Source organism: Tympanuchus pallidicinctus, unplaced genomic scaffold, assembly GCF_026119805.1.
Source record: "Tympanuchus pallidicinctus isolate F22 unplaced genomic scaffold, pur_lepc_1.0 scaffold8, whole genome shotgun sequence".
NCBI classification, from domain to species: domain Eukaryota; kingdom Metazoa; phylum Chordata; class Aves; order Galliformes; family Phasianidae; genus Tympanuchus; species Tympanuchus pallidicinctus.
The window spans coordinates 50,793,280-50,819,281 of NW_026294802.1; the positions used below are offsets into that span (position 1 = coordinate 50,793,280).

Sequence of the window (26,002 nt, forward strand, 5' to 3'; positions counted from 1 at the left end):
TTACAACACCTCGCACAAAGTGCTGGCATTGATGTGTGCACTTCCCAATGAAAAAAACATTTCCCAACGCCTTTTTGCTGTGCTCTCAGCAGCAGCTTTTCTGACCACTTGTCTGATATCCAGGCACTGTGAAGATTAATTTCTTTCAAATTTAGAAATACGAAGAACAGACTGCAAATATAGGCCTGACTGAAAGCAAGGGGGGAAAATTGCTTGGCAGGAAGGTCTGGGAAGTAGAAATGCACAGGACATTGAGCTTGAGTGAAGCAGGAACAACATTTGTGGTCAGAGCACTTCATCAGTTGGCACAAAGCAAACCAAACTTGGGTTGTGCAGTGACCCTCAGTCCTAAGAGCTGACGCTGAAACACTCCTGCTCTCAACACAACCCTGTGCTTAGGACACTGCTCACTTTCACTGCAGTGACTCTGCATTTACAATTGAGTAAACGTAATTCTGCAGCTCTCATTCCCAGCAGCAGTGCTGCCACACTGTCCCCAGTAACTCCTCAGAAAACACTGAACAGCACATCTTAATGTTGTCTCAGAATAGAGTATAGTTGAAGAATTTGTTCCCAAGTTCATTTCATGAGTCACACGCTCTCAAAGTGAATTACTGAGGGATGCAATAGCTGCTTTAATTCAGGTCAGACAGTTCAACACAATGTTCTGTTTACTACAGAAATGAAACAAAACCTCTGGATATTACAGCAGTTGAGTACAAAATTGCTGAACACTCAAACTCCTCCAGATCCAATCATAACAAAACCAAACCACCATCACAACTTCAGCCTTTGGTCCTCTTTTCTCCCCACGGTCTTCCTGACACAGCAGCTGTCACTTCACACATGCTGCTCCCACACTTCCTCCATCCATCCAGAGGCTGCTCCACCTGCAGGTTAACATACCCAGATCGAGCCTGGATGCTGCAGAGAAGCAAAGGCTCATTGGGAAGAACTTCAGCATCAACCTTGGATTACAACCATTCCTATTAAAAAATAACCATTAGAAATAGTGTTTCTCAGGTAGCAGAGTAAACTGAAAGTATCCCAACATCCCTTTCCCACAAACAGGAATGAGTTGGTATCATCCTTAACTTGCACATTCCAAAGCTGCTGAGAAATGTGGCTGCTAACAAAATCTCTTGAAATTCAGCATATGTGCTGCTTCTTTTGGCTCTACATGGGTACAACACCAAAACACAACGGCCCTGCAACAGTCACGTCTGCAGGTCACAGCAGCCTGCGGGTCCCATGCTAGTCACTAAGCTCCAGGTCATACTCAGGGTACAGCTGCTTCGTAGTAACTCCTCGGATAACAGCTGGAAAAGAAAGAAATTCCATTGCTTTCATTAAGAAGACAGCAAATAAGTCAGAAAAGATTTGTGTTTTCCTCCTAGTAAACTCTAAGTATCCCACAGAAGCACCCACAGCTAAGGAACCAAGAATTTCCAGCTGTGCCCCCTTCCCCACCACTTTGTTTTGTTAAGGAAGCCTAATACTGAAACAAGCTCTGCCTTCGTGACATCAGTGTCTCTTTATATACCAAGATTTACTTCACCAAGATCTTCAATAGCCTTCCACTCCTTACCCAGTTTGCCTAGCAGCATCTGTCCAGCATCTTTAATTTCATTATACTCATGGAGCAGGGAGATGTGCTTCTCCAGTTCCTCCACGCTGTACCCTCTGTAACAAAGCCACAAAACAAAACCACTGCCAAACAAAGGATAGCTGAGGTATGCAGACCCCGCCTGGTAAAACCCCTCTGTTTAGAACAACGATTTTTAGGTTGGATATTAGGAAAAATGCCTTCTCAGAGCCCTGAGGCATTGCACAGCCCAGGGAGTGCTGGAGCCCCTATCAGTGCAGATGTTCTGGGGCCGTGGCACGCAGGGATGTCAGTGGCACAGCGGGGTCGGGATGGAAGAGCTTTTTTTCCAGCCTTCACGTCCCTAGGATTAACGCCCCTCTGCATTCAAATCAAGTGCGCATTGCCCCACACAGAGCAGGGGAAACGCTCATCCAGGCCCGGGCTGGGCAGCGGTGCAATCCACGGCCTGAGATCCCACCTGTATCAGCAGCTCCGCTGGCACAACGTGTGCTGACATCAGCTAAAAAATACCCCCATTCATTCCCAATTTACACATCGTTACCGCAGCACGTGAGGTCAGAGCCTTCCCAACCAAGCCCTAGGAAAAACAACCGGGAAGGAGCTCCGTGCTGCAGCTCACGGGCCCCGTAACCCAAAGCACGGCCGCAGTACGGCGCAGCCAGCCGGGCCGTAACGGAGCCCCGCGGGCCGTACTCGGACAGCAGCTGCGCGATCTCCCGGTCCAGAGCGCGGTCCTTTTCCTTCAGAGCTTCGATGTCATCGCACGGCGCTTCTCCGTCCGCTCTTTGCGGCGGTGCGGCCGGGAGCTGCGGGAACAAAACGCGTCCGGCGGCCGCTAACGGCACCACGAGCCGCCGGGTGAACGGGGAGGGAGAGCGGCTTACCGGAGGTCTGAAACCAGCACCGCCGCTCCGCCGGGAGCCGCCGAGAGACCTGAAAGAGCGCGGGGAGCCCCGCGGCAGCGCAAGACGGCGTCAGCGGGGCGCTGCGGGACGGCGCGAACCGAACCGAACGGAACCTCTCCTACCTCCGCTGCGCCGGCGGCGCCACGCGCCCCGAGGGGGAACGGCGCCGCTCCGCCAGGACCGCCGCGTCCCGCACGCACCGCCTGCACGGCGCGGGGCACGCCGGGAACCGGATGTCGGCACCGCGGGGCACGCTGGGAGTTGTAGTCCCGGGCCCTGCCGTGCCCTCTCGGCGCCGGGGAACGCATTGCCGTGCCGGGGGCGCGCCGAGGTGGGGAGCGGCGCGGCGCGTGTGGCGGCGGGCCGAGCCGGGCCGAGCGCTGCCTCCGGCGCCCGGGCGGGGCCATGCTGCGCCGGGAGCGCGGGGCGGAGTGGGGCAGCGCGAGCCGCGCGCTCGGGGGCGGAGCGACCCGGCGCCGCGTCCGCGGGCCCGCAACCACGTAGCCGTCCGCCGTGGGCGGGCCCCGAGCCGGGAAGCGGGGCGGATCCGGCCGCCATTCGCGCCCCGCAGCGGGGGAGGCGGGCCGGGCGGAGAGCGGAGCGGGGCGGGGCGGAGGAACGCGGCCTCCCCCGGGCCCCGAGGTGGGGCGGGCGCTCGGGGCGGAGCCTGGCTGCCCAGCGCACCGCGCCGATCGGCGGCTGACGTGGCCCGGGCGCGGGGCGGACATGGCGGACGGCAGCAGGCAGAGCAAGCTGGCGGCGGCTAAGAAGAAGGTGAGGGTGGAGGGCCGTGCGGGAGCGGCGCTGGAGGCCCGGAGCGGTGCGGAGGGGCTCGGCTCAGCCCGGCCCGGCCCGGCCCGGTCCCGCAGCGCTCCGCGGCGCCCGGCGGTGGGGGCGGCCCGTGGGGGCCGGGCCTGCGCTGCTGCGCCTCCTGCGTTCCGTGTCTGCCGCTCCCTTTCCCTTTTGGGTTTCTTTTCCATATCTCTGTTTTCCCTTCTTTTTTCTTCTCATTTCTTTTTCCCCTTTCTGTTCCCTTTTTTCCTTCTCGCGGGGCAGCTCGGCCCGCTCCGTCCCGGCGCGATGCCCTCCTGTGTCAAAGTCAAACGAATGGGAAAGTGCCCTGGAGCAGCTCGGGCTTCCATTTTGAAATCCTCCCGAGGATCCTTTTCGTTCCGGTGCTTTTCACCTTGACGTGGAAGCGCAGCCCTGCCTCCATGGCCGCCCTCGGGGCCGCAGGAACCTCCGGAGCATCGGAACCCCGGGCTGCTCAGAGCCTGGCCAAAACTGCCTTTAAATCGGCATCCGTCGCAGATTGCTGCTCCCCGCGGCCCGCAGTGGTGGCAGCGCCGGTCTCAGTGCGTTATCTGGAAGGTTGTTCTCCTTCTTCAGTCCTTTCAATGTTCTTGTTACGCCTTATTACCAGATGCGGCTTTACCAGTTTGCATTGCGTGTTATTATCCTTTATTCCTTATTGCTGTTAGTTACACACTTACAAGTATTTCTTCTTGCAGTATGGTGTTGTTTCCAGGGCACTTCCTCAGTTGGATGCTGAAGTTGGACACTGGCAGCCCTGCCTCTTGTCGCAGACCCAGCACTCCCATTCTCACTTTCAGAGCCCCTGAACTATTTTTGATACATATACATTTTCTTTTCCTAGAGAAGGAGCTCTTTAAGGACAGTTTCTCTTGTCCTTACAGCTCAGCTGACTTCTTACCCAGTGTTCTGCTGTCATTTTGTTGTTGATGTTATATTCACAGAATATTCTGTTTGGACTTCAGGTTATTCTTTTTCTTTCCCCCACAGCTGAAGGAATATCAGCAGAAGAACAGCCCTGGAGCGACTGCGGGAGCCAAGAAAAAACGAAAAACTAAAGAAGGAAGTAGACCTGAGACTCCCACAAACGATGACCGACAGTCTCCAGAGAACGTGAGCGTCCCCCTCTTTCTCCCTCTGCCTCGTGCTTTGGTTTCCAAACAGCACAACTGGGACTGGAAAAGTTATGCAGTGTAACGTGAGCGGCTGAGTTGCCTTTGTTAGCAGTTTGTGAGTCAGGGTGTGTGCTGGAGCAGCGCTGGAGCGTTCAGAGCTGTAAGGCAACCCTGGATGCACCCAGAGCTGCCGTTCAGAGATGGGAGCTCCTCGGGAGCAGCACGATGCCGGTTTCTTTGGCTGCCTTTGATGGACGTTTTTCTCTCTGTCCTTTTCTGAGCCGTTTCTCTTTTCCACTTCTCTTTCACCTCCTTTAGATTCAGAACATTCTGAAGGTGCTGGTGTCAGACCTTAACCGCTCCAATGGGGTAGCCATACCCTCATTGGACAAAAGGAAGGTGAGGCAGTGCTCCGTGTCCCTCCCAGTGACTCGCTGTCCCCTCTGCATGCTCAGCTTCTGTTTACACTGACCTTGATTTCGGATGGAGCCTTGTTCTGGCATGCCTGCTGTGTTTTGTGGCTGTTTTTATTAACACGGGGCTGTTTGTTAACATGCGTTTCCATCACTTGTAAGTGCTTGTTTCCTCCTGTTTTCTGTCTAAAAATGCAAAAAGTTAACCGTGTCCAGTGCACATCCTTCAGACAGCTGAGCTGGAAGGAAAAACAGAACAGAGTTTGGGGTGAAGCAGCAAACCAAGTTAACTGCTGAGAGATGCTGTGCTAGGGAGGAGTAGTGCCTTATTCATTTGTATTTCTCCTGGTCTGTGTTGTTGTTTTATTTACTTCAGTGCTGTGCTTCTGAAGGGCAAGTTTCTGCTTGAAGTGCCTGAGCCCTGAGCAAACGGTGTAGTTATTCCAGCCACCCATTTATGACAGGTGATGAAACTTGCACAGGCGATGTACAGTCTGGCAGGTACCACAGTTTTAAATATGTCTAGGCAGGAAGTCAAGTATTTCGAGTACAGCATTTACTGGCTTGAGTGTCTTCCCTCACTCCTGGAGAAGGAAGGGCAGGAAGAAGTCCACTGAGCAATGGAATGTGTGCAGGTGTAACTGGATCCTGTAGGCTGTGTGCCATCGCAGAGCTGAAGTGACAGGAGGACCTCCTGGGAGCTCCTTGTTTTTGTGTGTATATTTATTATATTTACATACCACATTTATTTTATTACTTACTTACTTTAAAACTGTTTATTGTGGAGGCAGAAGGAAGGCATTCTTCTGGTCGTGTTGCTGCATCTTGAAGTGTTAAGCGAAAAGAATGTTCCAAACAGAACAAATTAAGGACGTGTTTTTGAGAGTTCTGGGCAGAAGAACACGTGATGTTCTACGTTTATGGCAGCCTGAACAAACAGAGGTGAAGCAACCTGTACCTGAAATTAGCAAGGGAATTCCTGGCTTTCCTTTAAACACCTAAAACATGTGGCTCCTTGACAGCACACGTGTCTGTCCTCCAGAAAAATGACGCAGGCAGTTCCATTTGTTCCCCTCTGCAGTTTTCCAGCTCATTACTCTCATTAAATCTGTCTTCACTACTGCTGTAACCCCGTGGCTGCTTGATTCATGAATGAAGCGCTGAGCAGGTAAATAGGGAATGCCCAGAGTTCTTGTTTCATGCAGACTGCCAAGAACGAAGCGACTGAAATAAAAAGGAGCTCTTTCAGATGGGTTTGCAGAGAACTGCAGTGCATTGGTGGGGCTGGCTGCCGAAGGACTATTGTTTGCAGTGTCATTAAATGATGGTTTATCAGAGCTGAAGTAAAACTACTTCCATAAACCAACACAACGCTGCTCTGGTTTTATGGCTGGCTGCGTGGCTGGACAGGATGGATGGAATTGTCCATTTTGCTGTGGCTCGGTGGAGGTGCTGTCAGCTGTTTTTATCCTCCCACGAATGCTGGATGAGAGCCTTCATCACTGTCCAGGAATAGTTTTTAGGCCCTTTTCTATTTGGATTCTTGTAGCTGTGGGATTCCTGCTTTACGAGGGCTGTGGGCACCTGTTCCCAGCCGGGCTCATTTTGGCCTGTTCCCAAATGTCCTGTTTCTAAACGTCTGGTTCACAGCTTGCTGTTTGAGTTTGACTAACCTGGTTGTCAAGCAGTCATTTGCCTGTTCTCCCCCACCTTAATCTGCACCCAGTGATCAGTGTTTTCCCCAGAGACACGTGAAGGGCAGTGCTGTACACAGCAGTGCTGCCATCTGGCTTTGCCCACTGCTCACTTTTTGACAAATCCTTTGCAGGAAATCCAGCATGTGAGCTTGGAGTAGGGAGATACTGTCAGCCCTCATTAGAGAAGTGATGGGGCAGTTCTTCAGACTGGATCTAGCAGGACGGAGGGCTGGGATGACTTTTGGTTGTGGGTTGATGCCGTTTGCTCTGGGGAGGACATAGATTCACTTCCATGTGTTTCTACATGACTTTGTTCACATCTGTTTCTCACAGGCCTGTAGCAGGGTGATGTGTCCATGTGTGTTTCCTTCGTTCTGCACGTAGGCTGTAATTCCTGTGGTGTGTTTTGTGACAGGCATACTTTGACAGTGATGTTGCCACTCGTAATGCTGACCAGCTTGCTGCCGATGTCCCTGTGCTATCTAACAGCAACAGCCTGCCTACCTGTGCTTCTGTCCTGCCTGCTCCTGGAGGCATGCAGCTGACACAGGTTTGTGAGTCACCATCAATATCTCCACGCTGGTTAGCCATCCTTTTCTGAGAAAGACAATCCCCATATCTAGCTCACGTTGTCTCCTGTTAAATATACTAGGTTCTCCACTCTCCTGATCATCATCATCTGTCTGAGTGGAGGGTACTAGCATGGACACATCCCTGCTGCTTCCAAAGCTGCAGTTCTCCTCCCTTTCTCTTCTATTTAATTAGCAGAAAACACTCTTAATAATACAGAAGATCTCCAGCTAGCTGGAGCAATCTGCATTTCCTTTCACTGCATAAAGATTCCGTTGAAGTTTTTCCAGCAAAGCACAGCTGATTATTCTGATAAATGGTAACAGCAAATACAACACCAGTAACACTTAAGCCTCTTAATCCCAAGAAGGCTAGGCACTCAGTGCTCAGAAATTATGGGCAAGCTGGAAAATGAACAGGTCTTCTGAAGTTGATCTTTCTTTGGGCAGCAGTAATTACAGGTGCTGTGGAACCTGAGCCCAGATGCAGTCGGGCCTTAGGGACACATTCACAAACATGATTCTCAGCTTTTCTTACAGGCTTGTAAACTTTTGTTTTAATCCACAGATTCATGAAGCTGAGGATCGTAAAAACACTTTGGATGAGAACAGGTGAGTGTTTGTGTTTGCAGCAGGATCCCAAAGTGTCCAACAGATAAAGATTTCACTACTCCCACTGCTGTACTGATCAGAACAGTTCTCTGGGAGGAATGTTCACCATGAGGCCTTTCTTTGTCCCCAGGTCTCTGTCATCAACAGAAAGTCTCCGCCAGCTGTCTGAACAACTCAATGGCCTGGTTTCTCAGGTACAGCCTCATTTTGGTGCATCTGTCCCAGTAATTTTTTGGTGTCTGGTGCAAATCTTTAAGCAGCCAGCTTAAGAAAACACTCTTCAGTGTCAGAGATGTCTGCAGTCGTCCTACTGAACAATGAGATATTGAAGCATTGAGATGCTAAACTTCCAATTTTAGGAATGTTAAAATTTCAGCAGTAGGAAGAGGAGCAGAGTGGGTGAATGAACAGCGTGTATTCATGGAAAGATTAGTCTTGATTTAGTGGCAAAGAGCCTGAAGTCAATCTGCCTAATTCATATCAGCTTGCCACAGGGCCAGTCTGCATCTATCCTTAGCTAGGAAAGTGTTTTTGCTGTGGCTGTCTGTGGGTGCTTGGAAGGGAAGTGTGCTATAAGAAATATTATGATAGTCAGTTCTTACTTGATAGTGATTTATTGCCTGGGGGAATAAAACTGACTTGGACTATTTTTCTTCTAGTCTACATCGTATGTGAATGGGGAAAGTGGTGTTTCTTCCACTAATATTAAGGAAATGGAAGTAAGTTGTCTTGAGCTTGTGATTTTCGTATTTCCTAGTCTAAGCCAATTGTTGGGACAGTGCTGATGAGACCTGACTGCACACACAGTTCACAGACCTTGTTGTTCAGTGTTGCCTTCTGCTGTACTCAGGCAGTTGTGGTCAGCAGGAGTATCCAAGATACCTGAGGGACTTCTGGGGGGCTCGGGATCATTTGGTCTCAGTGCAGCTCTTAGTATTGATTCACTTTTATGGCAAAAAATGCCTTAGCAGAAAGTACAATAAGTTAACGTCCTATCTGCTCTTGTTGGATCTGTAGATGTATTTGGGAAATCTGATTTTATCAAACTGTGATAATGATTTGTTTTTCTCTCCTTTTTAATTATTGCTTTTTTCCTCCCCTCCTCCTTTTCTGCCCCTTCCTTCTTCTCCTGCCTGCATGTGCCCATCAGACACGTTACCAGGAGCTGGCAGTAGCCCTAGATTCCAGCAATCTAACTAACAAACAGCTCATTACAAAGATAGAGGAATTGGTAAGAAACGATCCAACCAACCAGTTTGATGTTGTCTCTGCTGCTCCTCCATGCTCTCTGGGTGTCTGCAAGGTTATGGGTTCTCTTAAGCACCACAAGGAAGGCTGCTTTCACAGCACTTTGAGTGGAACAAAATGGGCTGTATGGGAGACCTGTTAGGAAGATCAAAGTCTTGGGCCACTTATGGATGCATTAGCTCATCTGAGAACAAGAAGCACAGTTCTGCTGTTTCTTCTTAAATTTATTCTGTTGCTCTCATCGTGTTTTCTGTGGAAGATAAGCATCCTGATAAATATATTGCTGGGCCTGGCCTGAATCCCTGAAATACAGAATTCTAGTGCTGGCAGCAGTGTGAAAACCTATTTCTGCAGGTGGTGATGCTGTTCTAAATATATTAGCAGAGTGGGAGCAATAGGTCTAAAGAGAGCCTGGGGCTGGTTTCTGATCATATCCTCAGCTTCTCTTGGCACTATGAATGAACTGCTTTGTCCTTTGCCTTGCATGGATTCCTGCTGCTGCTTTTCAGCCTTCAGTTTTAACACTGCAAGAAATGTAGCTAAGTGGACTTGTTTTGGTCTGAAAAGAGCCTTTCTTGGTTTGAAATCCTTTTCCCCATTTTGTTCCTCTCACACCACTCTTTTTTCCAAAGTCCACCATTTCCCAGTGCACCCCACAACCCCTCCTGTGTTATTTTTGGTTTTGAGTTCTTTTGGTTCCATTCTGTTTCTGGTTGTCTTTCAGCTGGGATGCAGGGGTGGCTGGTAGTGAGGGCAGTGCTTTGTTTGCCTGCTTTCTGACAGGCACATGAAACACTCTCTGGAATTACACAGGCCCTTTGCTGCATTTGCAGTCTTGTTTTCTTTGTTCTGGTTGTGTTCTGTGTTGGTGTTCTTAGACTCAAAACCTCAAATTCATCAGCTTCCCAGCTGCAGTCGTGTATCAAAGTGAGCTTGAAACTGAACTAGTAAGAATGGGCTAATGTCTGTCCTTTGGAAAGGGGAAACACACCATGCACGTAGCTTAGATGTGAGCAACTGCCACAAGGACAACAGCAGCAAGTAGCAAATGCTCCACTGCACCCACATCTTCACAGTGTTTGCGTGGCAGCCTGGTGGACAGCTGACAGTTCTGTTCTCTTTCTGCCCACGTCTAAAGATGCACTGTGTGCAGTCACTGCTTTCAAACACTTCACCCACAAGACTGAAATTGACCAGGACAGGATGGTGCCCTTTTTCTGCATTTGGTTTCAGCTCTTTCATACCAGCTTTTTGCAGGAGCCTGCCAGCATAAGGGAACTTCTGCATGATTTAAAGGCCAGTTGCCACATGGGATAAAAGTTGAAGGTCTCAGCTGAAGCACAACACCATGCTGTGGTTTTGGGTTTTTTCAATGCATTTTTGGTCATTATCCTGATGCATCAGGGTTATGATTAATGTCACAGATGTGAGGTGAAAGCGTAACTGAGGTTGGTGGATGCTCAGATGCATACAGTGCTTTTGTAGTGGTGTTTGTGAATAATGTACTGAGCAATGAAAAACGTGCATGGCATCTTCATGAAGGAAGCCCCAAATCTATTATTTTAATAGATAAGATGATCTTCTTAGTCTTCTACATAAAAAGATAATGGGAACTGTTTGCATTAATTGGGCACGTATCCTACTTCAGTTAAGTGAAAACGTGCTTCAGCAGTATGAGAATGTTTCCTATATGATGAGTATTTCCTTCTAATACTGATGCATCCATTTTCTTCTGTAGAAGCAGCAGAACCAAGAAGCAGTGAATCAGCTGGAGAAGGTAAAGTATCCTATTTTTGGGCAGAGATAGAAATAGATACGTTCTTCTGAAGAGGAGAAAGCATAGCGGACTGTGGCACCAGCCTATGTGATCTTGTCTTACAGAGCTGTGGGATCACTTAGGTTGGGAAAAACTGTTAAAATCATCAAGTCAGTCCTCCTGTCTGCTCAGCACCACCAAGCACCACTAAACAATGCCTTTAAGCACCACATCACACATCTCCTGAATCGCTCCGGGGTGGTGACTCCATCACCTGGAGATCATCCTGGAGTCCGTTCTGTTTGTAGCATAGGGTTGAGTGTTGTGACTTCACAGGGTAGGCCTGGCAGATAGCTTGCTTGTTTTGATGAGAGCTAAGATTTAAATGCTCAAGTATTGGAAGGCTGCAGTGGAAGCAACAGATTAGAGTTTATGGCCTTGTCAGAAGTTTGCATTCCAAACACGGCCAGCATAAGGAACCTACTGTTGCCATTCTAGGATGGATAACCAATAAAGTAGTTTAAGAAATGGAAGACTGAAGCGTGGCTTTTAAAAATGATGATACCGGTTGGATGCTGGAAGTACCACCAATGAATCACTGCTTTTTTTGACGTAGAACAAGGGGGGGGGGTTACAATTTTGTGCTGAACAGGCATCATTTGTTTATACAGGAAAAGAAGGAGTTTGAACAGAAATTTTCTAAAGAGCAAGCAGCACTGAGAGAACAGCTCCAGGTAAGGCAGAGCTTTCACTACAGTAATATGACCTGGCTGCTGTTCTTTTCTGGATTACTGAGCACTCTGTTTTATCTTGGAAGCCAACATCCTTTCAGGAGAACTAGGAGAGCCAGCTCGCTAGATTGTACTTACGTGCAAGAGCTCTTTGTCTCACTGAATTGTCCCTTTGTGGCAGCAGGGATGTTGTGGTTGCGAGCAAAGATTCCCTGCACTGAGCTCCTTTTTCTTTCTCCAAGGTTCACATCCAGACGATTGGAATCCTAGTTTCTGAGAAATCTGAGCTGCAGACAGCCCTAGGACATACTCAGCAAGCTGCGCGGCAGAAATCAGGTAATTGACTCGGAGCACTGCAGCTTGAGCTGGTGGTTAAACCGTGGATTTCAAGTCAGAGGCAATGATGGCTGCTGGCTGCCAGCTCACAGCACTCCTTGGTTCCTTAATGAGAAATACTTGGCACCGTCACCGCTTCTGTCATCATAGCTGCCCCCAGATTGGAGCATGGTAATCCCATGGCAGTTGAGGTTCTTTTGTGCATCACTGAAGCCCTGTCAGCCCTGCTTGGGCCTGGTGACTACCCCAGACTGTTCTTTTCTCACTGTTCTTCAGATTCTTTTAAAACTCTGTTCCCTTTCATCACCCTTCCTCCCACACAGCTGTCACATTAATGTAGGTTTTACTCAGGCCTTTCATTCTCAACTGAATTTGAACAATTTGCCCTCATAGGGAAAAAAAAAGAAAAGCAAACATAGTGCCTATAGCTCTGCAAAGGACATTTCATCATCTCCCTCTAAAACTGAGAAAGGTAGTTGCTGACAGAGAGCTTTTCTGACTTGAAATCCGTGGTTTAACCAGCCCAAGGTTGCTGGTGAATCACCCATACTGCCAGGAGTGGAAGCAGGTCTACCAATTTAGAGCTCTGTGCTGTTTTAAGAGCTTGTTGATAAAGCAGAAAGTGCTGTTTAGCCTGTTCCAACAATCCCTTTGTGGTTCAGTCTCAACTGACTCTGCTCTGCCTCGCTTAGGAGAAGCTGAAGACCTTGCTGCTCGTTTACAGTCATCTCGCCAGAGGGTATCAGAGCTGGAACGCACCTTGTCCTCCATCTCTATGCAGCAAAAACAGTCAGAGAAGGTAAGAACCGCCTCTCATTATGCTTAATTAGCAGCTCTGCTTTTGGCTCGTTGCTTGTCACTACACTATTATGAAGTCTGTAGTCCCTGTTTAGAGAAGAGGCTGAAATTAACCTTGTTAATTGTTAATTAACCTTGTAAAGCCCTGTATTCTCATCAAGGCAAAGCTTTCATTCAGATTTCTGTGACCACTAATCATGTGGCCCAGTGGCTGTCTTCACATCTGGCACCTTTTTTACGTCAGTCTTGCCAGCTCTACACAGCAGCATCTCTGAGGCCTCCTCCCAGGAGGGCCTCCATCCAACAGGCACTTTACCATTGATACCCATCCAGAGGTTTTGCAGAAATAACCTCACCATCAGTGAGTAGCATTGTGTTCAGAGAGACTGAGCAGATGAATTGCTGGCAAATCCATCCTTTGTGCAGTCTCACGGTGTAATGAGCTGCAGCACTAACCAGCCAACTGTAGTGATAGGTGAGGTTCTAAGCAGACCTGTGCTGGGGATTTTGCTCAAGTTATGAGCTCTTCTGCACTAACTAATCTGTTAAAGGTAAAATAAGATAATCTTTGAACACTTTATTTGTATGGCTGAAATCTCTAACTGAATCAGACGTTTGTTTTTTCTCCAGCACAATAAAGAGCTGGTGAAGGAACGAGACAACCTGAAACTAGAACTGTACAAACAGAGGTAGGCCTGTTTTGTATATTATTCCAGAGTTATGCTGTTCTTCTCAATAGAGCCACAAAGCTTAGGAAGGGGCTTTGACCACGGTTGGTGAGCTGGGAGGCCAGATATTCAATGTAAAAACAATAATTTTAAAAGCCAAAAGATTAGGAGGGTAATACAGCAATGGAACACAGTGCCCAGGGGGCTGTGGAGTGTCTGTGCTTGGAGCGTTCACAACAGCTGCACAGAGCTGTGGGTAACAGGATCTGGTGGTAGCACAGTCCCACTTTGAGAGGGAGGTCAGACAAGATGTCCTGCAGAGGTTTCTTCCAGTCAACATTCCTGTGACTCTCTGCTGTAAACTTAATGACGTGGGCATCTGCAAAGACAGAATCACAGAGCTGTAGGGGTTGGAAGGGACCTCCAGGGATCATCGAGTCCAACCCCCCTGCCCAAGCAGGTTCCCTGCTTTTATACAGTGCTGCCACTTGGATTTGTTTGTTTGTTTCAGCAAAGGTAGTGAGGAAATAAAGCAGCAGAACTCAGAGCTGTCAGAGAAACTCCGCTCCCTGGTTTCTGAGAACTCAGCCATGAAGTTGGATGTGGAAGATTTACATAAGAAACTGGAAATGGCTGAACTGATGATTCAGCAGGTAATCACACTGCTGGGGTATGGGAGCAGATGACACTGATCATTTTAAGACTTGTTTCCTGGACACTGGGGGCAGAAGTAAATTACTGATCTGAAAGGCAGGCACAACATCCCATCCTTCAGGAAAAGGTTTTCTGTGAGCTCCCTGAGGAGCAGGAAGGCTGTGCTCTTAAGGACTTGGAGGAGACTGAAAGACATTGTGATGTCAGTCTGCAAAGAATGTGACGTGGTATGAGAAGGTGACTGAACATACAAGTGTGCAAATACAGTGACTTTTCTCTTTGCTGTTCACTGTTCTGGTTACCCAGTTGTGTCACTGAGAAACAAGTTGAGTAGAGGTGCTTGCACCTGTCCTACCCAGAGGTGAAATGGACAGTGGCAGCTTGAAGGGAGCCTGCTGTTGGAGGCAGGCTCAAGGTGAGCCCACAATGGAAGAAACTGCTCACAATTTTGTTTTCAGTTGGTGGCTCAGGTTACCCATAAAATAAAGCCAACTGCTACACTTCTAGGAAAAATATTTTGTCTTTGCTGTGCCTGCCTTGCTGTTTAGTCCACCAATGTGTTCCAGACCCTGGCTTTAAGTTCCTGGCATGTCTGACAACCTTTAAGTTCACAAATATTCATACCATCTGATCTGTCTCTGTACTACAGACTCTTGAAATGCAAAGTTTCTGAATGAAATGATTTGACTAAAGCCCATTTTCTTAATTAAAATTAGTAAACATAAAATGGAAGCAAGGGGCTGCCTAGTTCAGCTTGTTTTACAGGGCTAAAATCTAAGCTTTTTGATTTTAGATGCCACTTCTCTTTCAATCAACAATGAGTTGAAACATTTTAAAGAACGATGGATGGCTATACCATGGATCAAATGGCAGGCTAAAATCAGGGGACAGGCTAGACAGAAATGGAATATTAACATTTTGCCTTAACCTTTTGATTTTTGTGGGCAGTTCTCAAATCAGTCAGGGAATGTGGATGCAAACCAGCAGTTGCAGATGGCATTGGATGAGAGGGCGAGCCTGGAAACCCAGATTGCTCAGGTAGGTTATTAATACATTAAGCACATCGATGATCCAAATCTGGAAAGAAATTTGTGTGCCAGAATACAGCCTGTGCTTTCCTTTAAGTAGTCAGCCATCCTTTAATTGATCAGTTGGTACAATTTTCCTTGTTTTGTTTTTACCAGCTTTCAGAGTCGCTTCAGCAGCTCCAGGCAGAAAGAGATCAGTATGTAGAGAAACTGAAGGAAGAGGGGAGCATTTGGCAGCAGCGAGTCCAGCAGCTCTCTGAGCAGGTAACCTCACAGGCAGAGCCACAGCTGCCTCCAATGAACACAGGTGTAACATTGCACCATGAGCACTGCTTTAACTTGAGCTTGTGTGGCCCTGCAGGTCCACACAATGGCAGAGGAGAAGGAGAAGCATATGGCCCAAATTCAAGAGCTGGAAAGCAGTGTTACAGAGCTGCTGAGCAAATCAGGTAGGACTTCTGAAGTGGGGCTTCATACTGCAGAGCAGCAGCAGGTCAACTCTGTCCCCGCTGTGCAAGTATCTGTGCATGTACAGGTAGGTCTGATGCTCTCAAATCATGAAGAGAGCTGAAAGACTGGTAGTTCTGTGAAACCTTTAATTCTAGCAGACAGCAAGCGAGCTACTTCCAGTGACTGACCAGCAAATGGTTTGTGTCTTTAGTTACCTGTCTGGCTGTACTGTTAGGCCCATGAGGCTGGGCAGGCAGGATTCCTGCTGGGGCTGAGAGAGGGAGTCAGCAGCACGCAGCAGGACACTGTGTGGTTTCGGGGTCCTTTGCTCCTCTCAGTGCCCCATTCCTCTGGATACTGCAGCTGGTGGTGCTTTCTGGGTCACAGAGTCCTGCGGGTTGGGATATGTTCTGCACAGCTCCGTGTGCTTCCCAGGTGATTCAGCCCTCTGACTGATCTGCTTTTGATTCCATTTCTTCAGCAATGAAACCCATGGATGTTGAGCCATCTTTACCAGCAGGACCTACAGCAGCTGAGCTGAGTCTGCAGGAAGAAATCCAGCGAATGCAGCACGAGAAGGAGGAACTGCACGGGCAATACCAGGCCCAGGTCCGTGACAACGAGCAGCTGAGCCACCTCAACAGGGAGCAGGAGGAGCGGCTGCTGGAGCTCGAGAAGACGGTGCAGCGCTACAATGAGGAGTCTGTGGACAGACAGCAGATCCTGGAGAGCATGCAGAGTGACAAGGCCACCATCAGCAGGGCGCTGAGCCAAAACCGGGAGCTGAAGGAGCAGCTGGCTGAGCTGCAGAATGGGTTTGTCAAATTGGTATGTCTCTTCTCATGAATCTTTTCTCGCTATTTCTCACGTTGGCGCAATCGTTTTGTAGCACAGATGTAAAAAAAGCTACTGTCAGAAGCATTGTCTGCCTTTTGTCCCTTAGGGTTATGAATGCTCAGCTTTCTGTGGTATGTATTGCCATACCAGGAAGTGCCCTCTAATTCCTTACTCTCTCAGGTGCTCTGGCAAACAAACCAGTATCTCTGCCCAGAGCTGTTTCCTTTTTCTTCTCTGCTGGCAGTCAGGCTGTTTCTTTCCACTGAGTATTCTTCCAGCTTTGCTCATGAAGAAGAAATTCTCAACAGTCTTCTGTCCTCTTGCTGTCATTGTTTCTGTCCTGAAGCTGAATTCTTACTCTTGCTTCTTTTAACAGTTTCCCCTTTGGGGTTATGGCATATAACACACGATCTGGTCACTGTTTTTTCTTCAGATCTTTCTGAACTTGTCTTCTTGGTTTTGAATGTCTATTGCTTTATTTGGGATGTTCATGTCACCCATCTGCTTTGGATCTGACAGGCTGTGTGATGTGCCAGGCCCCTTCTTGGCACTGTCCCAGCACTGATTTTCCCCCCCCCCCTTGCTCTTCTCCCATCTTCTCAGCCTTTTTTAAAGTTAATTACTGCCCTTATTTACAGCTCAGAGCAACACAAAGGATGGCATCCCACTGCATCAGGAATTTAATTTATGAGATATACTTTTGAGGTGTACTTTTGGGGCAATTTCCTTCTACAACGTTTTTGATTCTTGCAGACAAATGAAAACATGGAGGTTACAAGTGCCCTGCAGTCAGAGCAACACGTAAAGAAGGAGCTGGCTAAGAAGCTTGGGCAGCTGCAGGAGAACCTGGGGGAGCTCAAAGAGACGGTAAGCAACAGCAGTAGGATGGCAGGGCAGGTGTGCAGCAGTTCATGCAAAGGAGAGTTGGCAACTGATCAGACTTTGATGGAAAGATGGAAATTGGTGTTGGTAACGATCACGCTGGGAGCCCTCCCGTGTCATCTGCTGTCTGATGCGGGGGACCAGCATGTGGGCACAGATGGTGGCTGCCTGCCTCGTTGGTGGCTCTGGGGCAGCATTGATGGTTTGGATCATGCCACACGAGCCATCGTCTTTTCTGGCAGAAATGATTTGATCTGATGGTTTTATCACGTTTTTGTTAGCTGGAACTGAAAACGCAGGAGGCTCGGGCTCTGCAGGAGCAGCGCGACCAGTACTACGGCCACTTGCAGCAGTACACTGTGGCATACCAGCAACTGGCTGCTGAGAAGGAGGAGCTGCAAAAGCAGTACTTGCTTCAGACCCAGCTGATGGACAGGCTGCAGCACGAGGAAGTTCAGGGGAAGGTGACAGTGGAAATGCACCTGAAGGAACTGCAGCAGACCAAGGTAATAATGAAGAGGGGCAAGTGGAAAGACTAGAGGCAAAATGCTTAATTACATGACAGAGAGGTGAATTAGACACTGATGATAATTGTCTGGAGCAGAAGCACTGGTGGTTTTTGTTTGTATGTTTGTTTTTGTGGTGCTACTGATAGTTTGGCTTATGCAGGTCTTGGTGAGGGACCTTCTTACCGATGTTCTGCTTCTTTCTTGCAGGAAAGTCTGGAAGCTGTAGCAAAGGAAAACAAAGAGCTGCAGGCCCAGATCAGTCAGTTAGCAGCAGAGCTGGATGGCAAGATGCTGCACAGACTAGAAGGTGTGTAACTTCAGCTGCTCTCCAGGGATGGGAGGTGCAGCTGGGCTCTCTGGGGTGTGATTTCTTTGTTCACCTCCCTTCGTTTACAGGGGATGGAATCGAAAGTGAAGTGATGTCTGAAGAAATGAAAAACCCTTCGTTTGTGATCCCAGAGAAGTTTGAAAGCCATGAAGAAATGGTGGGTCTCAATGGGTAGAAAAGCCTTTGTTCTCAGTTGTGAACTGTTGTCTAGAGGAGGCAGATTAAATTGCAGAGGTTCCACAGTGTGTATTAAGGTGTTTATCAGCTGTGATTCCTGCAGCTGAGGCACAGGGAAGTGTTGCAGTCCCTTTTACAGCAGCAAAAGAACCAACAAGATTTCTACAGTATAGTTGAAAAACAAGTTGGAAGTCCAGCAATGGTTTTAATTACAAAGGCAGCTCAGCTGGCAGAATGGCTCTAACTATTGTGATGATTGATGTTCTCCTCACTTTGGAAGGCAATTTGGAGATGGTGTTGAACATGACTAATTCTTTCTGTAAGTGTGGTTGTAACCAGACAATACTGTGATCAAACAGTTATTGTGGGAATTCAGGTTTAACCTGCAGAGAAGAAATGATTACAAATCATTTCTTGAGAACGAGAAGACATGCAGCAGTTGCTGCCTGGGTTAGTCCTATGGGTTTCCTATCCATAAATAAAATGGGGTGAACTTCTGTTATTCTCTTTACCCTGAGAGGCACATTTGGTCACGCTTCACACAGGATAATCACTAACATGAGTCCTCTGAAATTCACCTTAGGTGACTTTCTTGACATCTGCCATGTCCCAAGTGGAGAAGGATCGAGAAGAGATGAGGCAGCAGCTGGCTGCTCAGAGACAGCAGTGCAGAAACCTCCTGCAGCAAATAGCAGCTCTTCGGCAGGAGCAGCAGCATAACATCGTGAGTGAAGGTAAATTTTGTGCAGTTTGGGTGTGGAGATGTGCCCCAACCTGGCCCTGGCCTCTGTGAAACAGACCTGTGGGCTTTGTGAATGAATCGTGCTTAAGCAGGTACTGTAAACTGCCAACGTCCTTTCCAGATTCCACTATGGACAGTGTTCCAGTGGAGGTTCATGAGGCTTTAAAAACTGCCATGGAGAAACTACAGGTAAGCAAAGGATCTCCTTTCTGCTCCTCTGCCTCACCTGGCTAGATGTGCACCCAGTGCCAGACTCCTGAAGCACACATACATTGCAGGGGAATAAGCAGCAGATGTTCCATGGTAAGCTACTTCCCAAAAAGAGGCTTTCCTCACAACTTGTCTCATCATAGGAGAGCTTCCCCTACCCTGCCCAAACACTGTAAGGGTCTAACACTCATCCATGGTCTGTTCTTAGATAAACAGCTGAAAAACAGACTAACTTCACCCTGCTGGGATGAAGCAGCGCTTTCCAAGAACTGCAGACTGTGACCACATTTGTGCTGGTCCAGCAATGAGAAGGCACTTTGTTCCCTCAGTCCTTCTGCTTCCCAAAATGCAGAGATGCTTTGCTGTGCCTCCTGCAGCTTTGTTCCTTTTTACTATCAAATCAGAGCAGTTGTGAAGGCAGCACGACTTGTTCCCTAGGCTCAGACCGATGTGAGAGCAGGGTTCTGTCTTTAACACAGCTATTCCCATACGTGAGCAGCTGAGGTGACTCATAGCAATTTTTGTGTTCAGTCCCGTTTCACAGATCTGATACAGGAGAAAGCTGATCTGAAGGAACGGCTGGAAGAGTTGGAACATCGCTGCATACAGCTGTCTGGGGAAACAGACACCATTGGTATGTTTGCACAGCACAAGCTAGAGCTCTTGGAGCTGAGTCTGCCACGTACCAAGCAGTTCAAGTCTTGCCACCTAGATAGGCTAGGCTTCCAGTCCAGGGCTGGCTGTGCTGGATCCTCATGCAGCACAAGCTTATGCTCACAGTCAGGCTTTTACATCAATCCCATTTATTCCTTATGCTTCTGTTGTGTTCCAGGGGAGTATATAGCACTATACCAGAGTCAAAGGGCTATCCTCAAACAGCGGCACCAGGAGAAAGAAGAGTACATCAGCAGGCTGGCTCAGGACAAAGAAGAGATGAAGGCAAGGAATCTCTTTTGTAGTCCTACAAACACAGTGTACTCTTGTAGGCAGGCCTGAGGGACTCCTGCACAGTGTAAACCTTATGTTGTTCTTCAGCTAGCTTTAATGTTGAAGTTGTAACAGTGGCAAAACAGCAAGCTGTAGCGCACTGTTTGTGGCCACGGGGATATGCATGCTTCTGAAGTTTCCTTTGCTGGTGCAGATGAAATTACTGGAACTGCAGGATTTAGTGATGCGTCTGGTCAAGGAAAGAAATGAGTGGTACAGCAAGTATGTAGAAGCTGCTCAAAACCCAGAGCTGTTAGCAAGCCAGAATGAAAATGCACTTCCAGTGGAGAGGCGCATCGAACTGAACGCTACTGATGGAGAAGGTAAGCTGGAGACAGGACAAGTTATATCAGGTGGAATAACCCAAGTCTCTGTGCATGGATGGGAGGAGTTACCTGCCTGCTGTGTCTTGTGTGCCTTACAGGGTTACGAGAAGTGAATTTAGCAGATGAAGCGGAGCAAGACGCTGCTGCTCTTCATCAACCCGGTTTCTACCCTATTGACACTAAAGCTGCTCAGCCAAGCCAAGAGGACCCTACAGCAAAGCAAATAATGCAGCTTCTCAGAGAAATCCAGAACCCTCAGGAGAGGTCGGGCTCCTTGCTGGAAAACCCCTGCATTCCGTTCTTCTACCGTGCTGATGAGAATGATGAGGTCAAAATCATGGTGGTTTAAGTAGCACCGATTCTTATTTACAGAGATTTTTCTGTGAGCCTGTAAGGACTAAACTGACTTGTATGTGCCCATACTGCTGCTCAGCACCCTTGGTCAGAACGGTGATCTGCTCTAAAAACAGCAGGAAAGAGGGACTGCATCACATGGAACTCAGCATCATTCCTTCTCTTCCCTCTGTTGCTTGGTGTGCTTGGAGCACAGGCTGAGTGGTGTTGGCTCTCCAGCTGGGCCTGGTGCACGTTGGGGGGAAGGGACTCTGTGACTTCTGGCAAATTCCTTGAGCCCTTGTCCTGTATCCCTGACCAGCACACAGCTTCACAGCAGTGACTGAGCAGCAGCCCTCGTCCATCAGTCACGACTGTAACCTGCCTACTTCCTTCTGAGGCTCCCAAAGCAACTAACTTAACTCTGGTAACAAACTCTTGGGATGGTTGGTTTTGTTTCACACCATGCATCTTAAAACTTCCCACTTCCTTCCTCCTGCAAACCAGCCTTGAACAGCCACAGGGTGCAGGCTTCTGGCTAGCTAGGCAGCACACACAGCTTCCTGCATTCAGCGCTAGGGGCCGGGGCTGAGGGCTGCCTTTGGAGTCTTTCTGGTTACTTGACAAAGCTTTACGTGAGTAGCGGGAGCTGGGGGTGGAAATGTAACTGCACTTTGAAGGATGATGTGTTTCACTTGTGTGTGTCTGAAGGTTTTATTTATTTAAAAAAAAAAAAAAAAAAATGGGAGAAATAAGTAAAAGGAAACCACTTAATAAACATGCTTTGTTTTGAATTCCTGGACTCCAGGTTATCTATTGCTTAAATGTCTTCTCCCATTTGGGTAAGAAATGTATTAAATGGGTGGAATCCAGCATCCTTTCTCCCCGCTTACGTTGCTGGCACACAAAGCCTTGAAGCTGAGCTCCTGGAGTAGCAGCAGTGCAGCTCCCTTAGGTGTACAGACTTCAGGCTCAGGCACAACCTGCCTCTATGAAATATGGTTACAGCCTCAGCACCAGAGCTCTGGGGAGAACTGCAGCGGCCCTGACTGCAGCAGCCATGCAATCCCACAGCACAGCCCTGGGCTCGTGGTGGGGGAAGCTGAGCTGCCAAGCAGAGAGGTGCAACCACACGAATGCAGCATCAATTCTTGTATTTGTCAACCACAACAAAGGAAAAAAAGAAGCCAAACCTAAAAAAAACAACTATTCTTTCTCAGTGTCCAGGTGGCTGAGCTTTAGCAATATGGGGTAGGAGGATTTTCTCTTTTAATGCCAAAAGTAGATCAAGGCTTTTTTAAATGGTTCATTTTGTCCTTTTCCCCCCCCCCACCCCCCAAGAAAAGAAAAGTGTGTATGGAACAATTTGTGCTTTCCTGTGAACCCACCAGAGGAATGTGGAAATTGGTTTCTTTTTGAACTCTTCATCTGAATGTCTCCAGTGCTGTCTGTGAATGGCACAACGTGAGCTGTGTACATACTGTATCTGTGTAAAATGCTGTATATTGCTGGAGGGAAGGCTGGCCTGCAGGCTGGAGCTGCTCATAATCTGTATCATAACTAAAAAGGCAGGGGCGTGACTTAAACAGATTATTATAAATGGAATAAATATTTATTGGGTGTTCTACTCTGAAAGAGACCATTGAAGCAGCTCTGCAGGCTGGTGCAGAGGTGACTTAGTGCTGTTACAAATATGCTTCCTGAATAAACTCATTCAGATGGGTACTGGCGAGATGTGTTCTGTTCAGATCTCCTTGAAATCTGGCAAAAAACAAATTCTTCCCTATTCAAAACAAACAACACATGGGCACAGCTCTACAAACTGCTGCCTTAGTTCTGCTGCCCTTTCCCCTTCGCTTTCATGAATGTTTCCTTGTAGCCAGAGCTCTGCCAGGCCTGAGATTTCTCTCCAGGCTTTCAGCTTCACCCATGAGCTCTGATTCCTTTTTATCCTTTTCACTCGAGATGTGTTTCCCTGACCCTACTTTTACTCAGAGTGAGCTCCATGCAGACACACAAGTGACAACTATTGCTCAGCTGACACTGCAGCTTTAAATTACAGCACCCAAACTGCCTCTGCCTCCAAATGCTGGTGGCCAGAAGCACTGCATGGACAGGGAGCAGCTGGAGGCAGGAAGTGTTTATGGGCTGCAGGTGGTTGGGGAGGCCCTCCTGCCTGGCCCAGGAGGTTCCCACTGTACACAACCAGCAGATAACACCTTTCTGTTGCACAGTGTAACTCTGTTTACCTGAACTGCAGTTTCAGCTGAAATGCAGCCTTCTTTAAGAACAAGCCTGTGTGTTATAGCAGGGATGGGGAAGGAAGCAATAGGACAGAGAAGGGCAAGGACAGAAACAGCTGCAGCACAGAGGAACGGAGTGCTGGAGATGTGGGCTGCTCCCCCACCTCCCCCCAGCAGCCACCACACTTATTAGCTCTAGGGAGACACAGAGCTTACCCAAATCTCACCAGGGAGCTCCCCCCCGCACCATGGCAGCAGCAGGCAGGGCTGAGGTGGGCAGCAGCACCGGCAATGGGCTGCATTCACAGCCAGGCCCAAAGCACAGCTCCTGCCAGGGAAACCACAGCTCTTTGCCCACCTGCTGCGTCCCACAGCCAGGGCTATGCAAAAACAGCTGTAAGAACCAAGTGTGTGGTGTGCAGGACTCCCACCTTCTGTGTCGGCACCGACGCACCTCACTGCACCTCCCTTTACAGCAGAGAAGGGCTTTCATCTCTGCACCCGCCGAGCTGCCACCACCGCCTGGCTGCTGCTGCGCATCTGTGCCTCCATTCTGGTCATGCATGCAGAGCTTTCTAAGCTCTAAGGGACGAAAAGACTCAGTTATAATCAAACAGGTTGGAAATCACCCAGAGAAAGAGCAAGAGAAAGAGAGATGGTTTTATTCTAGTTGGAGAGTCCTTCATTATACAGAAACAATAGTTTATTTCATCCAAGTAACGAGAGTGACAGTAGATCACAGACTGCAGCACAGCTACCACCAGCACCGAGACACAGCTCTGGGGTAACACAGGAACCCAACTGCACACAGCAGAGAACTGAACAGTCGGCTCAAAAATTCAACACTGGGATTTGGCTCACTTCTCAGGATGTGTATATATATATGTATAGCGATATTCTTTCCCTACTGAAGCGTTTCCTAATATCCACATGGAAGCACAAAACGGCTTTAAACACCTGGACATATATAGATTTTCCATCTTTATATATATATATTTATAGATATTTATAACAGTAAAGATATGTTTCTCATTACTACAATTTCAACTCCTCGAAGCAGCTGGGAATCAAAAACAGCTTTACTACAGTCACAGCTGATAGGTGTGTGTCACAAATACAAACAGAACAAACCAGGGGTGAGAGCTGAGTCCGAACACTCCCGGACAGAACAGCTAAGAGCAGGCAAAGAGTCTCGCAGGGAGCAGCACTACATGTCAAATGGTGGCTTGGGGCTCTCCGGGCGGGAGGGGCTGGCCTTACCCGGCCGGCTGGAAACAAAACAGGAAAAGGGGAAAGGAAGGGAGAGGGGGAGAAGCAGTAAAACAATGGTTAAAATACAGAAAGGAATCGGCGTCGGAACAATAGAGGAGCCACAACAGAAACCGAAGACGCTACAAAAAGATAACCTGAATGCAAATCAGCTGCAACACGGGTGGCTCACTGCTGGTGGAGACACGACAGCCCAGATGCACAGGGTGGGATATTTTTAATGCTGAAGTCTTTTTTTTGGTCATATTTTTAATACACATAACATGAAGAGCAGAAATCAAGCCGTAGGGGGATGAGTTGTGATAAGCAACAGTTACAAGTTCCCCAAACACGTACCATACACATGCAAGAAAAGGCTACGGAAGAAGTCACCACAGTACCCAAAAAAACACAAAGATGTGCTTATTCAAAGCAGAAATAGCTTCAATAGAACATCACGCAGCAAACTCCCTGAAAACACTGGGGTGTCCGTTTGCAGGGGGAGCAGCAGCAGCCATTGCCTCCCCCCGCTGGGTTGGGGCTGAGCCCAATGTGATGGAGCACAGCCTGACAGGAGCACGGCTGCACCGCAGCACCCCCAGCTGTGATGGGAGCTGAGCACCAGGTCTGAGTGCTCCCCATCAAGCTCCCCCTCCTCGCCTCCCTGCCTCGCTTTGATATAAGGTAGATTGCACTGTTCCCAACATGAGTTTTTGCACCTTGGAAGTCGAACTAATACACACAGGACATTTAATCTGTTCCTAAGAGCGTCACATTTTGACAGCGTTTTTGCTTCTAAGTCACGCTTGTATCTTCTTAACTACAAGGAATTCACTACAGCTCAGTCCTAGGTGGTGCTACAGCTAGGTGATGCAGGCAGGACACTGATCCAGGCCAGACAGGCAGATGAGAACAGGACAGACAGCCAACGTGCGGACTGAGGGATGTCCCTGTGGCTGATCTCTCCCAGGAGCCCGTGTTTCTGGGATCCGTGCCACCGAATGAAGGCTACACTACGCTCACAAAGCAATACAGGACGCACGGGTGGAGACGAAGAGCTCAATCGCTAGGCTAGTGCTGTACCACACACTGGGAAGGGATGGAGGGAAGCAGGTGTGGGATGGATGAGGAGTGACTGTGGCTGTGGAAGGGAGGTGGGATGGGAAGCCGCCAGCACGGCGCTCGTCGCCAGCTGTCTGCAGCCTCGAGTTATAAATCTAAGAGGGACGGTTCAGCCGGTCGGATTATGGTAGGTCGAGTAGGTGAGGCAGGGCCCCTTCTGCTGTGAAAAAGCAGAGAACAAAAAACAAGAGAACACACACTGTGGTTAGCACAGCAATCGCAGTCACAATCACGCATGCTTCTCCACCTCGCCTGAGCCAGCAAGAGAAAGAAAACCGAGGCACAAAGCACCAGAAGAGCACAGCTCTATCAGGAGGTGTTGTCAGTTTGCTCGGGGCCCAACCCTGGGCTTTCTGCACAGCATGGATCACCACCAGGCAATCTGCTGGATGTACAGCTTTGCTGTATTTGTTCATCAAATGCAGGCTCAGTGCCAGCGGGGGGTGCTGCCTCTGGAATGAGAGTTGAGAAGCATGGCCAACAGAGAGCTTCTGTACCAAGCACATGACATCACACAGCATGGATGGGCCCGAGATGCACTGCTGCAAGGCTGGCTGGGAGGAGCACCATCCCCTGGGGCTAGGAGAGCCTGAGTCCCTCCTGGCATACAGGGCACTGAGCTGCTCTCAAATGCAACTGCTGCTGACTGCATGAAG

The 26,002-nt window shown here is 48.6% G+C and overlaps 3 protein-coding genes and 1 long non-coding RNA gene across 24 annotated transcripts in view; 1 reads left to right on the plus strand and 3 right to left on the minus strand.

Moving 5' to 3' along the window:
* Nucleotides 1-607: 607 nt before the first annotated feature.
* Nucleotides 608-2,691, minus strand: SWI5 (SWI5 homologous recombination repair protein; the record flags this gene model as incomplete). The annotated part of the gene is made up of 4 exons (XM_052668947.1): nt 608-1,319; nt 1,589-1,683; nt 2,494-2,542; nt 2,637-2,691. Coding segments are annotated over 4 exons (264 nt in total), but the record flags the coding sequence as incomplete, so codon positions are not given.
* Nucleotides 2,692-2,732: 41 nt separating this feature from the next.
* On the plus strand, nt 2,733-21,527 carry GOLGA2 (golgin A2). Its single transcript, XM_052669377.1, is given in 30 exon segments — nt 2,733-2,859; nt 2,862-3,050; nt 3,053-3,288; nt 4,318-4,440; nt 4,761-4,841; nt 6,968-7,102; nt 7,690-7,733; nt 7,864-7,927; nt 8,393-8,452; nt 8,884-8,964; nt 10,720-10,758; nt 11,409-11,471; nt 11,711-11,804; nt 12,497-12,603; nt 13,233-13,291; nt 13,782-13,923; nt 14,873-14,962; nt 15,109-15,216; nt 15,314-15,401; nt 15,884-16,230; nt 16,993-17,106; nt 17,403-17,627; nt 17,838-17,937; nt 18,027-18,115; nt 18,719-18,869; nt 18,999-19,066; nt 19,619-19,721; nt 19,920-20,026; nt 20,229-20,397; nt 20,499-21,527. Coding segments are annotated over 30 exon segments (3,639 nt in total). The 5' UTR covers nt 2,733-2,747; the 3' UTR covers nt 20,750-21,527.
* LOC128073977 (uncharacterized) lies at nt 15,052-16,006 on the minus strand. Its single transcript, XR_008202957.1, has 2 exons — nt 15,893-16,006; nt 15,052-15,407 (listed from the first exon to the last, which is right to left on the minus strand). It is a non-coding gene; the product is annotated as an uncharacterized LOC128073977 (long non-coding RNA).
* A 2,091-nt stretch (nt 21,528-23,618) lies between the features above and the next one.
* Nucleotides 23,619-26,002, minus strand: part of DNM1 (dynamin 1) — a 59,495-nt gene continuing 57,111 nt past the window's right edge. For 8 of the 21 annotated variants that reach the window (XR_008202950.1, XR_008202947.1, XM_052669385.1 and 5 more), the window contains one exon: nt 23,619-25,506. Coding sequence is in view for 8 of the 21 variants with exons in the window: in XM_052669385.1 (XP_052525345.1) it covers nt 25,434-25,506 (73 nt within the window). In the remaining 13 variants the exon portion in view is untranslated. The remainder of the gene's footprint in view (nt 25,507-26,002) is intronic. The other 13 variants (XR_008202952.1, XR_008202951.1, XR_008202946.1 and 10 more) reach the window with 5 other exon arrangements.